This window comes from Kwoniella newhampshirensis, chromosome 13, assembly GCF_039105145.1.
Source record: "Kwoniella newhampshirensis strain CBS 13917 chromosome 13, whole genome shotgun sequence".
Taxonomy (NCBI): domain Eukaryota; kingdom Fungi; phylum Basidiomycota; class Tremellomycetes; order Tremellales; family Cryptococcaceae; genus Kwoniella; species Kwoniella newhampshirensis.
The window spans coordinates 515377-528158 of NC_089966.1; the positions used below are offsets into that span (position 1 = coordinate 515377).

General features: G+C 50.3%; 4 protein-coding genes across 4 annotated transcripts; 1 reads left to right on the plus strand and 3 right to left on the minus strand.

The window, feature by feature from the left end:
- Positions 1-260: 260 nt before the first annotated feature.
- IAR55_006156 (uncharacterized protein) lies at positions 261-2671 on the plus strand (the record flags this gene model as incomplete). Its single annotated transcript, XM_066949243.1, has 10 exons — positions 261-680; positions 745-932; positions 1033-1156; positions 1246-1323; positions 1414-1734; positions 1802-1822; positions 1916-2041; positions 2111-2167; positions 2243-2436; positions 2521-2671. 10 exons carry the CDS (start codon positions 261-263, stop codon positions 2669-2671), a joined length of 1680 nt encoding a protein of 559 aa, XP_066800251.1.
- A 144-nt stretch (positions 2672-2815) lies between these two features.
- IAR55_006157 (uncharacterized protein) lies at positions 2816-6719 on the minus strand (the record flags this gene model as incomplete). The annotated part of the gene is made up of 10 exons (XM_066949244.1): positions 2816-2992; positions 3057-3119; positions 3178-3406; positions 3487-3540; positions 3601-3912; positions 3992-4203; positions 4259-4404; positions 4479-4570; positions 4623-6157; positions 6225-6719. 10 exons carry the CDS (start codon positions 6717-6719, stop codon positions 2816-2818), a joined length of 3315 nt encoding a protein of 1104 aa, XP_066800252.1.
- Positions 6720-7873: 1154 nt separating this feature from the next.
- On the minus strand, positions 7874-9234 carry IAR55_006158 (uncharacterized protein; the record flags this gene model as incomplete). Its single annotated transcript, XM_066949245.1, has 6 exons — positions 7874-8175; positions 8251-8429; positions 8505-8684; positions 8768-8806; positions 8867-8953; positions 9059-9234. 6 exons carry the CDS (start codon positions 9232-9234, stop codon positions 7874-7876), a joined length of 963 nt encoding a protein of 320 aa, XP_066800253.1.
- Positions 9235-10000: 766 nt separating this feature from the next.
- IAR55_006159 (uncharacterized protein) lies at positions 10001-12261 on the minus strand (the record flags this gene model as incomplete). The annotated part of the gene is made up of 2 exons (XM_066949246.1): positions 10001-12154; positions 12211-12261. 2 exons carry the CDS (start codon positions 12259-12261, stop codon positions 10001-10003), a joined length of 2205 nt encoding a protein of 734 aa, XP_066800254.1.
- Between the last annotated feature and the right edge of the window lie 521 nt (positions 12262-12782).

A 12782-nucleotide genomic window follows, 5' to 3' on the forward strand; every position in this document is an offset into this window, starting at 1 on the left:
CCCAGCATACATATATAACCATGAGATTGGGTATATCATTGCAGCTTTTGACACAGGGAAGTATCTATCTACACGGTGTCTGGAGATAACAATGTTCGAAGGTGCCCCGCAATGAAAGAGTGCGAAAGTCAAAACGTGCAGGCTGACCATCTCCTTTCTTCTTTTCTTCTTCCCCAAGACTGTCACAACGCATGTCTTGAAGCGAGCAAGAAGATTGGCGAAGGTGATGTCGGGTTGTCATTGACTTCATACCGAGCAATATGCCCAATAACAACTACACAGCAATACCGACGAGTACTACACCATTACTACAACCTTCCCGACCCGCATCTCCCGGTCCCTCGTCTCAGTTCCAGTCTCGGTCCCAAACTTCACATCCACTACATAACCTTATAGATCAACGACGACGACGTCGATCATCACCTTACAGACCATCCATTCATTTCCTCCCGGCTCTTGTCGCCTCTCTGCTCCTACTGGGAACAGGTCTGATTGCCTGGGACATCAGTTCGTATGGGAAGTGCTATTTTGCTCCGTTATGCAGAGCATTAGGCGTTGATAGGGGTGTGGAAGAAGGTTGGTGGAAAGGTCAAGGACCGTATGCGCCTTATCGAAGTATGGGCAAGGGAGGGGGAGAAGAAGGTTTACCGAGAGGATGTGAGGTGGATCAAGTCAATCTGGTGAGCTTCGATATCGTTCATTTTCCATGCAGATTTTGATTTTGGACTGATCACCTGTCAACAGCTTCACAGACACACAGCTAGGTATCCTACCAATTCAGCTGGAGAATGTATGTCCCGAGCCCTGGGCAAGATACGGGACAGGGAGGTGAAGATACCACGGCATCATGCCGAGTTGGCTTTTCTCGCGAGGGCAGATCTGGACATGAAAGATTGGAAGTTCGACCAACTGATGGATCAAGGTAGAAAGGCGTGAGTGCAGACTAGGTCTCATCAGAAGAAGAAGAAGAAGGACGTCGAGCAGATGCGCTTGACTGGCTGGAGAGTCTAGCTGATTCAACAAGCAATGCAGAGCTTGGAAATCTGGGGCAGATATTGCCAGGACGTACAGATCCTTCCTAAAAACGACTGAGGGGTCATTTATACGCTCTTCAGGTGGTGGACGGATTGTCGAAACAGCAGGATACTGGCTAGAGGTGAGTTTGGTCCTATCATCCTTGGTTTCCTCGCTTCTACACAATCATAACGTGCAAGGAACTGAGACAGAGAGGTATATCTTTATAAGGGTTTCCGAGGTGAACGATTCAAGTTGAAGGACAGAATCAAACTGCCGACCGCAGATGTGGTAGTTCCAGAGGATCCGGTAAGTACTGTAAACCTTTTCCCACTTACCCAGTAGAAATCAGACGGAATCATCACTGTCAACGAGCTGACTGGGAGAGACATATGACAGTCATTCAACAACACACTCTCTGTCCACTCCTGTCCAGCTTTCGAGTCTCTGTCTCCATCTCCCGGTGAAGAAGCTCAAAAATCGCTCAATCCTCTACTCGAAAGCGCCTTGAATCGACTGAACACGGTCCTTCGGCCACGACCTTTGCTCGAAGTCGAGGACTTGGTGTGCCTTGCTGATATGTGCGGATACGATAGTCAGGCGAGAGGAGCGGATTGGAACGGCTGGTCAAAGTGGTGTGGCGTTTTCGGGCAGGATGAGTGGGAGATTTTGGGTTATGGGAAGGAGCTCAAGAGATACTACGAGGTGGGAGAGGGTAGTGTGAGCAGGGTCTTCTTGGTGTCATTCTGACAAACATTAGCTGACGATGTGCTATGACCGATGTCAGACATATGGTCCAACGATGGGAGTGAGTGGATCCGGTCCACACATCCATGTCTTTCGAATTTCAATCCTTCCCACGATGACTCCCTCTCGACAAGTAGAGCTGATCTGCCTCAAGGCAGGATACATCAATGAGGTGATCGCTCGTCTGACAGATTCGCAGCCAATTGACTCGACTATCGTCAATCGGACACTGGATAGCGACGAGGGGACTTTCCCTCGTGGCAAGAAGCGATTCTTTGTGGTGTGTCTTCCTCATTGTGGTCAAACACTTCGATCGATGAATTTTGACCAACTTGCCATCACATCACAGGACTTTGGACACGATAATGAGATCTTGGAGATCCTCGCTGCTATGGGTGTGATGAAGGTGTGTCATTTGTTCGATTTTCATCTGATCTCCTCGCAGCCGCCGCTGACCTGGCGTCGTCCTCTCCCGTCGTAGCAACATCGCCCATTACAACTGGATCAAGTCCCTCTGAAACGCACCTACATCCTGTCCCAGATCGTACCTTTTGGAGCTCGTCTCACGTTCGAGAGAATCGCTTGCGATATGGGGAATTGGGAACCTGATCCTACTACAGGAGAGCCAGAAAGAGGTAACGACGGGAGGAAAGATTATATCAGGATCTTAGTCAAGTGAGTCTCAGTCTCCACCTCACTTGCATCCCTCCCTGTCGTTAGCCTCGACAGCTATGCTCACGGACACCCTCTCTATGGCAGTGCTAAAGTCCATCGGGTAAATCACCTCGCGTGTGAACAGTCAGGTTTGGTAGAACATGGTCTGTGCGAATTGGAATCCTTTGTGGAGAGCCAACGGTTTGCCACAACAGATGTGGATTGGGGTATATGTTATGACGATCGAAAGAGATGAGGTTGTCTGCATCTGCTTGAGAGGAGGCTTTGGTAAATCGGCATTTGCTATCATACCGACACGCGAGGACTGTAATGCATCTTGTTGACGATCTCCCGTTGTGAGGTTGTAACCTATAGATATACTGTGATGCGAGATATGATGCTAGAACAGATTGGGTTTAGATTGCCTTTTGCTTTCTTGATCGCTTTGAAATTCCTCTGTCAAAAGGCGAGAATGACTTGGTACAAAATCATACTTCCCGGTCGATTGTAGTCTAGAAAGTGTATCTTCCGCGACCTGCAAGAACGTTTCAGGCATCCCAGCCAACCGTGCGGCTTTCTGCGAGAAAATCAGCACCCATTTTTCTACTACGATCCCTGAATTCACATAGAAATCGACTTACGATGGCATGCGAGTCGTGATTGATGCCTGGACGAAGTCTGTACGAATACGAAAACGCGCCGTCCTAACAGTTCACACAGTAAGCACCGTTGAACTACAGGATGAGACCAATCACGACCCACGACCTCATCGACGTCTGTGCACCAGAAGACCACACCATCTCTCCCTGCAGCCGATTCTCCTCCATTCCCCACTTGCTTGCTCTTCTTACCATCATGATATCCTAACATCGTTCCTAATTCGTGATAATGCGTTGCGAATAGTGTTCTACAACCTATGTGTCGTAAAATGTGATCTAACGTTGCGTATGCTATTGAGATTCCTGCTTGAAGTGTCGTTCCTCTCCCGATTCTGTACGTACGATGGCATTAGCAACCACTTTAGTTTATGGGGGACGTCATTTCGACCAGGAAGGACAAAGGAGAACTGACTCGTCCATTATGATCAAGCTCTTATTCGTGGCATGTTTCAAAATGCCTGCAGTCCTGTGGAATCAAACGCGTCAGTGATGATGGACTTGTGGATAGAAAATGGCGACAACTCACTCGACCATCTCTAACATGAAGGTGCTCCTATCTCTCCAAAGGTCATCTCGCGCTCCAACTCTGCTGAACACCCTGTCGACCACTCCCATCTCCGCCTTCTCGGCCGGTACGAAGCTCCCACTCTGTGCCAAAATTGCGATCACTGCCGTTTGCCGCAAAAGCGTCGATTTGCCGCCTTGATTGGGCCCCGTTATAATATGTAGTTGGGAGGACGGAGTCATGTGCGTCGAGTTCGGTGTAAAGAGACGAGATGAGGAGAGTAGAGACGATTCGACAGAAGGGTGCCGTCCGGCTTGGATGTGCAGTCCATTTCTGTTCATCGCGCCAACCGATATAATGCTGAGCAAAGCAGCCGTACAGGGGATGCGGGTCTGAAGTATACGTGACTTACGAATCGTCAAGAATAGGTCTGACCCAGTTCATCTCCACCGCATTCTGAGCGAAACTCATGCTTAGATCCAGTTCGTCAACCAGCTCCGCATTCCACTGTATAGTTTGAGCATGCTCGACGACTAGATCCCGCAAGTCCCGGGATGCGCGGCGTTGAGCGTTCGCAAGCGTTTCAACCGCGATCTCCGTTTTTGCGCCAAGTGCTGACCATGGCTTGGGACCCGACATTTCATCAGTGTTGTTACCCTCGTGGGTTGGGGTCACTCACACCAAAGGCAAAATAGGCTGTCTTCCCCTTGGTCCCACCGATACTGTCTAGTGATCTTGCTTTGGTGACTTTCTCGGCGTCATTCTTGTTCATCTGGACGTGGTATCCATATCTCATGCCCTTCTCCAATGTGAGAGAATCCGTGCCTTCAAACGAGACGTTGAGTCGTCAATCATGTCGTCCTCCTGCCTGAAATATTGGTGGCTCCCACGTTACTCACCAAAACGCTTAATCAAGTCCGATTGCAGCTTCATTCTTTGTTCCTTCAGAGCAGCAAGCTCATCATGTCGATTTTGAAGTTCGCTGGAGAAACTGAAATGCCACTTAAATCATCGAGCTTCAGATGGAGATGAGACTAAATCACCTTGGTAGGATCCACCATGCTGAATCCTCTTTCTCCTGCCTCTCCCTTGCCGCTCGTTCTTTTTTGGTTTCCTTGGCATCGGTCTCCGCATTCGCTAATAGCTCGTCTCCTGCCATATACTGTCCTTCTGCCTCGTCCTCGCTTTCAGATTCGTACCCGGCAGAGCCGTATAAGATAGCTGTTTCGTCAATAGACCCTTCAATTTTGTCTGCCAGTCCAAGCAGAGGCCTGAAAGACTCTACGAACTCTATCAACCGAATGACGCCCTCGTGCAGCAGGTGAGATGAAGTCGATGACACTCGTTGATGAAGCCGGAGTTCCTCCTTTACACTTTCGAGCAATCGATGGACAGTCCGGGTCCACCGTCCTACATCCCAAATATCCCTCCCATCTCCCCTCTGTCCTCGAAATCGTTGGATGATACGCATGACGTCCTCCATATCTTGCAACGCATCACGCAGTTCACCTCTCAGCTCGTCTCTGTCGACAAATGCTTGCACCAATGTGAGTCGAGCATTTATGACGGCCAAGGAAGTTGATGGACCAGTAAGTGTACGGATAAGCAGGCGGTGACCCGACGATGTGACCGTCTTTGAAACGACCGATAATAACGTTCCTCGGGTAGAGATCGGCGAAATAGATCGATTGTCGCCTGTAGCTGTCAGACCGCCAGGACGGAGTGCATGTCTAATCTCTAGTGCTTGAAGAGTGGGTGCGTCAATTTGCATGTATGCTGAACTGAGTTGTCGATTTGGCTCCGACATTGCCGGCATTGATTCTCGCAGAGCGTACTGAAGATGATGCCGGAGTAGAGCGATGGCCATACTTTCTGCATTCAAGTCGGGATGAGGGATCTCAACCAAAGGCCCAGGATTTGATAACAGAGCGGGAGACTGATATGGATCGGCGAAAGATACGTGAACGCCTACTACTTGTAGGAGGGAGAAGAGATTGGTCAGAGGAGAGGTGGTTTGCGTTCTGGCCAGAGTATCCGCTGCCTGTTCTTGCCATTCTTGCTTCAAAGATTGATCGAGCACAACTTCGCGCGGAGCTATGCGAGCTAATTCGTCTTCCATCTGAGCTAAGGTGGTATCTTTGGTGAAAAATTCACCCGTTGATGCGTCTGTGTAGGCCAGCGAAAGTCCGAGGGTTCCGTCTTCGGGCTCGTTACCTTGATATTTCCTATCCGATCTCTGCGGCCTAACGATCGCAATTGCGAGCAGGTACCGACTCTCGTCATTATTGAGCCACCCTTCATCTACCATCGTACCAGGGGTGACGACCCTGTACACCCTCCTCTCCTTTGGCCCGACCGGTCCAACAAGCTTCTTGCCGGTGTGTGCCACCGACCCTTCGGTATCATACTCTTCCACAAGCACGACCGTGTGTCCCAGATCCTGGACCAGGATCTTGAGGTACTTGTCTAGTCGAACGACGGGGAAACCGGCAAAGGGAAAAAGTCCTTCTCCATATCTCTTGAAGGCGAGTTTGATTGATAGTATGGATGCAAGTTGGCGAGCTGGCTCGAAGTATGACTGATGGAGAAGTATGAATGAGTGATCAGGTATACCTTGGACATTTTCAGAAGATTGCCGAACTGACCTCATAGAACTTCCCAACCCGAGTGAGCAATATACAATCTGGGAACCGCTTCCAGTTCAGGTACACCTCTCGAGCAAGCGGAGTATTAGGAATGATTCCAGCTTCAATAGCCTGTCGTAGATCATCTTGCTCGTTCCTAGACGGATCATCGGCTCCAATTTTCTCCTCCAAATGTGCCGGGTGGTCGTTGGCTAGCGTGACAGGTACTGGAGGTGTGCTCCTTGATTGCCCGCGTCTCGCCGATGCCTTGGTTGGTATGATAGTCTCTGTCCAAGCCTCCAAAGGCTTGACTGGCTGCCCTTCCTTGTCTAATTTGACGCTAGGCAAGTCGGATAGTCGTCCTGTAGTCTTGACCGGCTTTTTCTTGACGCCGCTCTGGAGCTTTGCGGTTGAAGTCGTGAAGCTCTTCCCCAAGATCAAGCTGAAGCTAGTGGTCGAACGATGGCATACCGTTGATGGGCAAGCGACGGCTGCTCGAAAGTTGACGAAACGCATAGTTCGGAATTATTGAGACATTTTCGGGAAGGGAGGACGAACCGATATGACGATACCGGTTGAACGTGGATTATGGCAAGAGCTAAAAAAGGCGGGATGAATTGCTCTTGCTCACCGTGTGGTCCAGAGCTGTTGATGCGTCGATGATGTTCGAGCTGCGTGTAAAAGGGTTGAACGAGGGAGAAGTACTGAAGGTGGAGGTCGCAAACGGGATATTCCACGTCATCGCTTTGTGTACGGTGATGGTCATTGTTGAATTCACAGTCAGTCTCTGCTGGCTCACCGCACTGCTTGCTGACCAAGGCCTCCTGGTGAAGCGAACCTGCAATAACCAGAGACGGTCAGCTTGAGAGGTAAACACTAACGTCGTCATACTCACATGTGCTCACTCTGGGCAGATGGACTGACGCAAGAACGAATCGGTGATCAGAGACGATAGTGATGTCTAGATGTCACCCAACGTATTCGGTGCGCATAAGAAGAGAGAGAGAGAGCACGGGTTGCCCCGCCACCCAGAGCCTTGTCCTCGTCACTTACGGATCAGAGGCGCTCTCCTGTTCCTCGGCGGCAATTAATTACTATTACCACAATCGGGTGTGAGGCCTTGTCTCTGCCAACACCTGTAACTGCTCAGGTGAGGTGTCATAGACAAGATCGACTCAACGGTTGGCTTCCTCGACGCCTCGTACAAAGGACGCATACCTCTGACCAGCTCCAACATATGGCTCTGGGTGTTGATATGCTTGGGAAGTCTTGACCATGGTCGGGCCACTTTAGCCTATTGGAGAATGTCGGAATTGACACTATGTGGCGAGACAACAAGTGAGACCTGGACCTGATCATAGAGCATGATGAAAGATGAGGCACTTGTCGACTGGCGTCATTGCTTCTTGAAAGAATGTTAACCTTAACCAGGGGGTAAACAAGCAGCTTTACCCGTCCCGTTCTCACTCAATTCTCATCTGTCCGCTGTCACACTTACATTCACCTCACTATCATTCTTATCACTTACAAATTGTTTGTCCAGCAGTTTCCTTCCAACAACCGTTATTTGTGTGTATCCCAGCTATCCTAGGAAGAACGAGAAACTTCCAGCTATAAATACACCTCAGAAAACGTAACATGCATGATTGACACTGTAACAATCAACTCGATCATACCTTTCCAATCTCACTCTCCCAGCCTACAGCCCTCTCAAATCCGTTCCTGCCCATCCTAAAATCTGTGACTGCCTCCATCGCCTGTCTCTGAGTGTTCACCACGAACGGTCCGTACTGAACCACATTCTGGTCGAGCGGCTGACCGGCGACCAGAACGAACCGAGTCTCCTCGTCGGTCGCTGATTCAGGTCGGGTGAGTGTGACTCCGTTTTCGCCACTTTCAGCAGACAGAACGAGGGTGTTGAACTTTTCGTGGATGGCGGGACGGGGACCAATCTGAAGTCTCCCGGTAATGACTGCGGTCGAAGAGCATTGACGATCAGTACACACCTAACGCAATCAGTGCGCGAGGGCTGTGAGAGATGGCTCACTGTAAACAAACGCGGTCCATCCTTCTGGAAGGGCTTGGAAGACGCTTGCGCCAGATTTCTGCAGCTTGAAGTCGAGATACCAGCATCCGGCGACCGGCCTCACAAACCCTTCGGCGCCATGCGAGATACCAGAGATGACGGTGATCTCCACGCCGTCCTTGGGATGAATGGTCGTGATGCTTAAATTAGGTGAACAGGCGCGCGTGAGCACGTTTAAGACAAAGAAGAATAGCGCACGACCGAGAATCACTCACTCCTTCGCCTTCTTCTCTTGGTAGTTGGGCTCCATGAACTTCTTCTCCTTTGGTAGGTCAATCCACAGCTGCAGACCGTATGCAGGCACCGCTTTCTTCGGATCGGGGTCGAAATAAGGCATCTCAGCGTGCATGATACCTTTGCCTGCCTCCATCCATTGCACGTCTCCTGGCTCGAGCCTGAAACAGACACAAGAACAGAACAAGTGTCAGACAGCAGCCAGACTCCGCAAACAGACCCAAGGAAATCTGCAATGGCTTACAATCCTCGATTTCCCAGGAAATCTTCATGTTGGAACATCCTGCCCGGACAAGTTAGTCCCTTCTTTCGTCTCGCAGCCTCTGTTCAGCGCTGAACTCACCCAGAAAGCAAGTAGGTCATTGTTGATTGCCCGCGGTGCGGATGATCAGGAAAGCCAGCTCCTTTTTGGACTGTGAAGTTGTCGAGCCTGAAGCAGAAAAGAAACAGGATCAGTCGAGGAGAGAAGAGGGAAGAAAGAAGAGTCGGGGCGGGGAAAAGTAGGGGGGAAATTGTTCGTTGGATCTCTACTCACATCAAGAACGGACTCAAGTTCCTCAACTGAGGTGACCCGATACTCCTCCTCACTCTGGCTCCCGCTCCTTCAGCCACCTCATTCGCATAGACGGCTTTCACGACCTGACGAGATGTTTCTGTGGAGGTGGAGGTGGAGGTGGAAGTGGAAGTGGAAGTGGAAGTGGAAGCTGACATGGCGATGTTGAGGATCCGCGTGATGGTTTGTCTTGTTTCGTGTTTCGGTACAACTGGACTTTGAAAGAGTGCCTGTCTTATCAGTGGCGAGATGTACATTCGGTACTGGATGACAAGGAAAGAAGAGAGAGGAAAGGAAAAAGATGTTGAAGGAAGAGTGAGGTATATATATATAAATATATTTAGTCATCTGTACCGGACCTCTGTCCTCTTTTGACTAGTCGGTGAGGGAACCAAACAAATCCGGGAATAAATTACCTCTTTGGGATGTTCGTTCTCATTGATCGTCAATCATTCTCTCTCATTCACTCTCTCATTCTCTCTCTCGCCTGTATGGATCTTAAGCAGCAGCGACCAGAAAACGCAATTGTCATCATCAATAGGCTTCTCTCGAACGTACCAGAGATCTTCATCGGATTGGCCATCGCCCAATCACAGTGACTCGTCAAGCACTGCTATGCAATACATTCTCATACCATGTACACGATCGCCATCAACCATTCCCACATCCTACTTTTCAGTGGATATCGCTTGCGTGTACATTAAAGACGATCCCTACTTATGCTACGGATTCCTTGACCTTACTCCCCCTAATGGCACAAAAACATCAAGGACTTGATAATTGAGTAATGAGGATACTTTTACTGTACTTTACAACGGAAGCGAGACAATGTGTTTTGCAATCGGGCTCTTGCCAAGTGAGTCGAACATGCGTGTGTAGGAGAGCAAACAAGAAATCAATCGACAAAATCGAGAAATCAATTCTCTACGCCCTGACAGTCCTCTCTCTCCTTCTACCTCTTCCTCTTCCTCGCCTGACTGTCTCCACGAGACCCTTGACGTCGTCGTCGTCGTCTTCATCATCATCATCATCACTTGAGGCGAGTTTCTCAGTCCTCTCGTGCGATTCTGCTCTCAACACCTTTTCCCTCCTACTTCTCCCACGACGCTCATCGCCGGCACCGGGGACGACATCATCCTCCCCACTCGCATCCGCATCGTACGAGACCATCCTGCCATGTCGGGAATGAGAATGTGTTTTGTCGTATGACCCACTTCGTGAATCGACTCTTGACCTCGATCTGGACCGCAATCGCGATCTGGAAGTATCTCGACCATTTTGCACCCTCGAGCGACTCCTAGAGACGTTCCGCTCCAGCCACTGCTGGACTTCCTTCTGTCTCAACCGCTCCTCATTCGCATTCTCGGCACCGACAGGCAGTATGATGTTCATCGGCAGACTCCTGACCATTTGCAGATCAAGGGAAGTGTCTTGTCCAGGAGTGACGGGTCGTGCGACGGCAGGCATAGGGGCAGGTAAAGTTTCAGGACTCAGCTGCTTGACCGGTGAGGATTGATTTGTTCCCATAGTCTCCCGTTGTGCATCTTCTGTGGCGGCAGTTGGAGCATATGGTCCAATAACGGACGAGATAGAGAAAGGTGAGAAAGAGCGAAGATAGTTCGAGAGATTCCAGATCGCGGAAGCGGTGGTCGTGATAGGTCGAAGAGGAAGTGGTGTTTGACGCCTGGCCTTATTTGTCGAGGTCGCAAGGTTTGCAGCTGCCTTGCCAGTGTAAGAAGACATAGACGTCGGACGAGCGAACATCGAGGACCCAGTTGCCGATAAGTCATCGGTCATGAATTCAATGTGCTCGCCGTTGTCCGTGAGGGGATCCACGACCTCAGAGAAGGACACCGTGGACAAGGTCGGAGTGGCGTTACCCATGTGAGCCAGGGGTGTCGAGTCGCTTTCTTCAGCGAAGGCGACAGTCCCAGCTATCTGGGACGGTTCAGTAGGCACAGGAACGGGCTGCAGCCCGAGACCGACCGGTGCCCTGTCTCTGAGGTTGGGCCGGTTGCTGATTGAAGAGGGGGAGGTAACGCTCGTAAGAGCTTTGACGATAGGACCAACTCTGAAGTTACTGAGGTTACTGAGACCGGCGATGGCGGAGCCGATTCTTCCCTTGGGTGTCGTCCCGAAGATGCCTCCCTCTCCTTCTTGCTCGTCATGAAGATCTTGATCAGGAGGGGACAGGTCCGCCAACACCTCTCGTCTTGTGCGTGATCGACCTCGTGGCCTAAGGGTTCTTTCAAACGAGTCATCTCCAGGTAGCCGTTTCACCTCGTTCAGCCAGCTGACTATATCGTCGCGGCTCTTTGAAGAAGCAGACGAAGCGATCATGGCAGCGACCGGACTAGGGGATTTGCGACCAAAAATTTGAGGACGAGTGGTAGGCAGTGGTGATGACTGTGAAGTCTGTAACGAAGGAGCTCCCAAAGTGAATGCGTTGACCAGACTCGTACGATGTGTCAAATGCGCAGGTCGCACGGTGGCTTGTCCAGATTGAATTTGCGGTGATTTCTTGATCGGCGCACCGAATTGCAAGCCCAGACCCTCGTTGTCACTGCTCTCAGAAGTAGAGCAAAACACCGAGTCCGTCACCACAGGCGTATTGGCTCCAGTTGTCTTCGACAATTTGTTGAAGCCTTTCGTACGAGTTTGGCTTATGCCTCCAACATTGGGCGATGTCAAAGAGCTGACGGCTATCGGATTGGCCTTTCGAATGAACTGCAACGTATCAGTCCCCTGAGTTTGACGTCGAGAACTGTTGCGTGTAAATGGGACAGGAGTGATGGAATGTTCGGCAGGAAAGGAGAAAGCACGACGGTCGCGACGGCTGTGTTGGGTCGACGACTCCCCGAGAGGAAGCACGGGAATCAATGGAGTCACGGAGGGTCGGAGTCTGGGCGAATTGCCCGCTTTCGGGGTAGGATTGCCGGAGTGTGTAGAGGGCTGCTGCATGGGGATCAACCCATAAGGAATCGGGGATGTAATTTGGACCTGGCCAGAAGAAGGCGTCATGGGTGACGTGTCTTGCAAGCGACACTCCTCGCTGCAGTAGGGATTGCGTGGGTCATGCTGTCATATAAGGTCAGTGAGGCAGGAAGAACGATTGCGTAAGGTAGATGACTTACAGTCTGCTTGGAGCAGGTCAGACACCAAGCGGTGTCCATGTCCATATCCATGATGTCCAACTGTTGCGGAATGGGGCATCAGTGAACAGAGGGCCAAACTCGGATGTACTTTACTGACCTGTCTTTCCCAACCTCTTCGGTATTTCATGAGGATCGACTTTGTAGGACGAGATGTTTGAGTCGAGATATTTGCAGGCAGACGTTACTTGTGTACGGCAGAATTGGTAGCTCGATGGAGAATAGTAGTGAAGCGAATGAGCCGAAAAAAGAGCTTGAGCTGAAAGGGAGAATAATGGAACTGCCTGATGACGACAAGTCCAAGAAATATCGGCGTATGTTTCGGTCGTTGGGAATGGTAGTCGTGATGACCCGTTAGAAATGGACAACAAGTTGACAGTAAATATTGTTATGTGAGGTTGAAGTAGATAAAACAAGAAGACAGAGACCGGAGGGGATCAAGGCAGCGTTGTCAGCTTGTGTCCAATTGGATTTTATATTGTTGTGACCGTGAAGAGGTGAGATAACAACGACAACTATGACAATTAAAAAGGTTTAGGCGAAGGATAGAATGG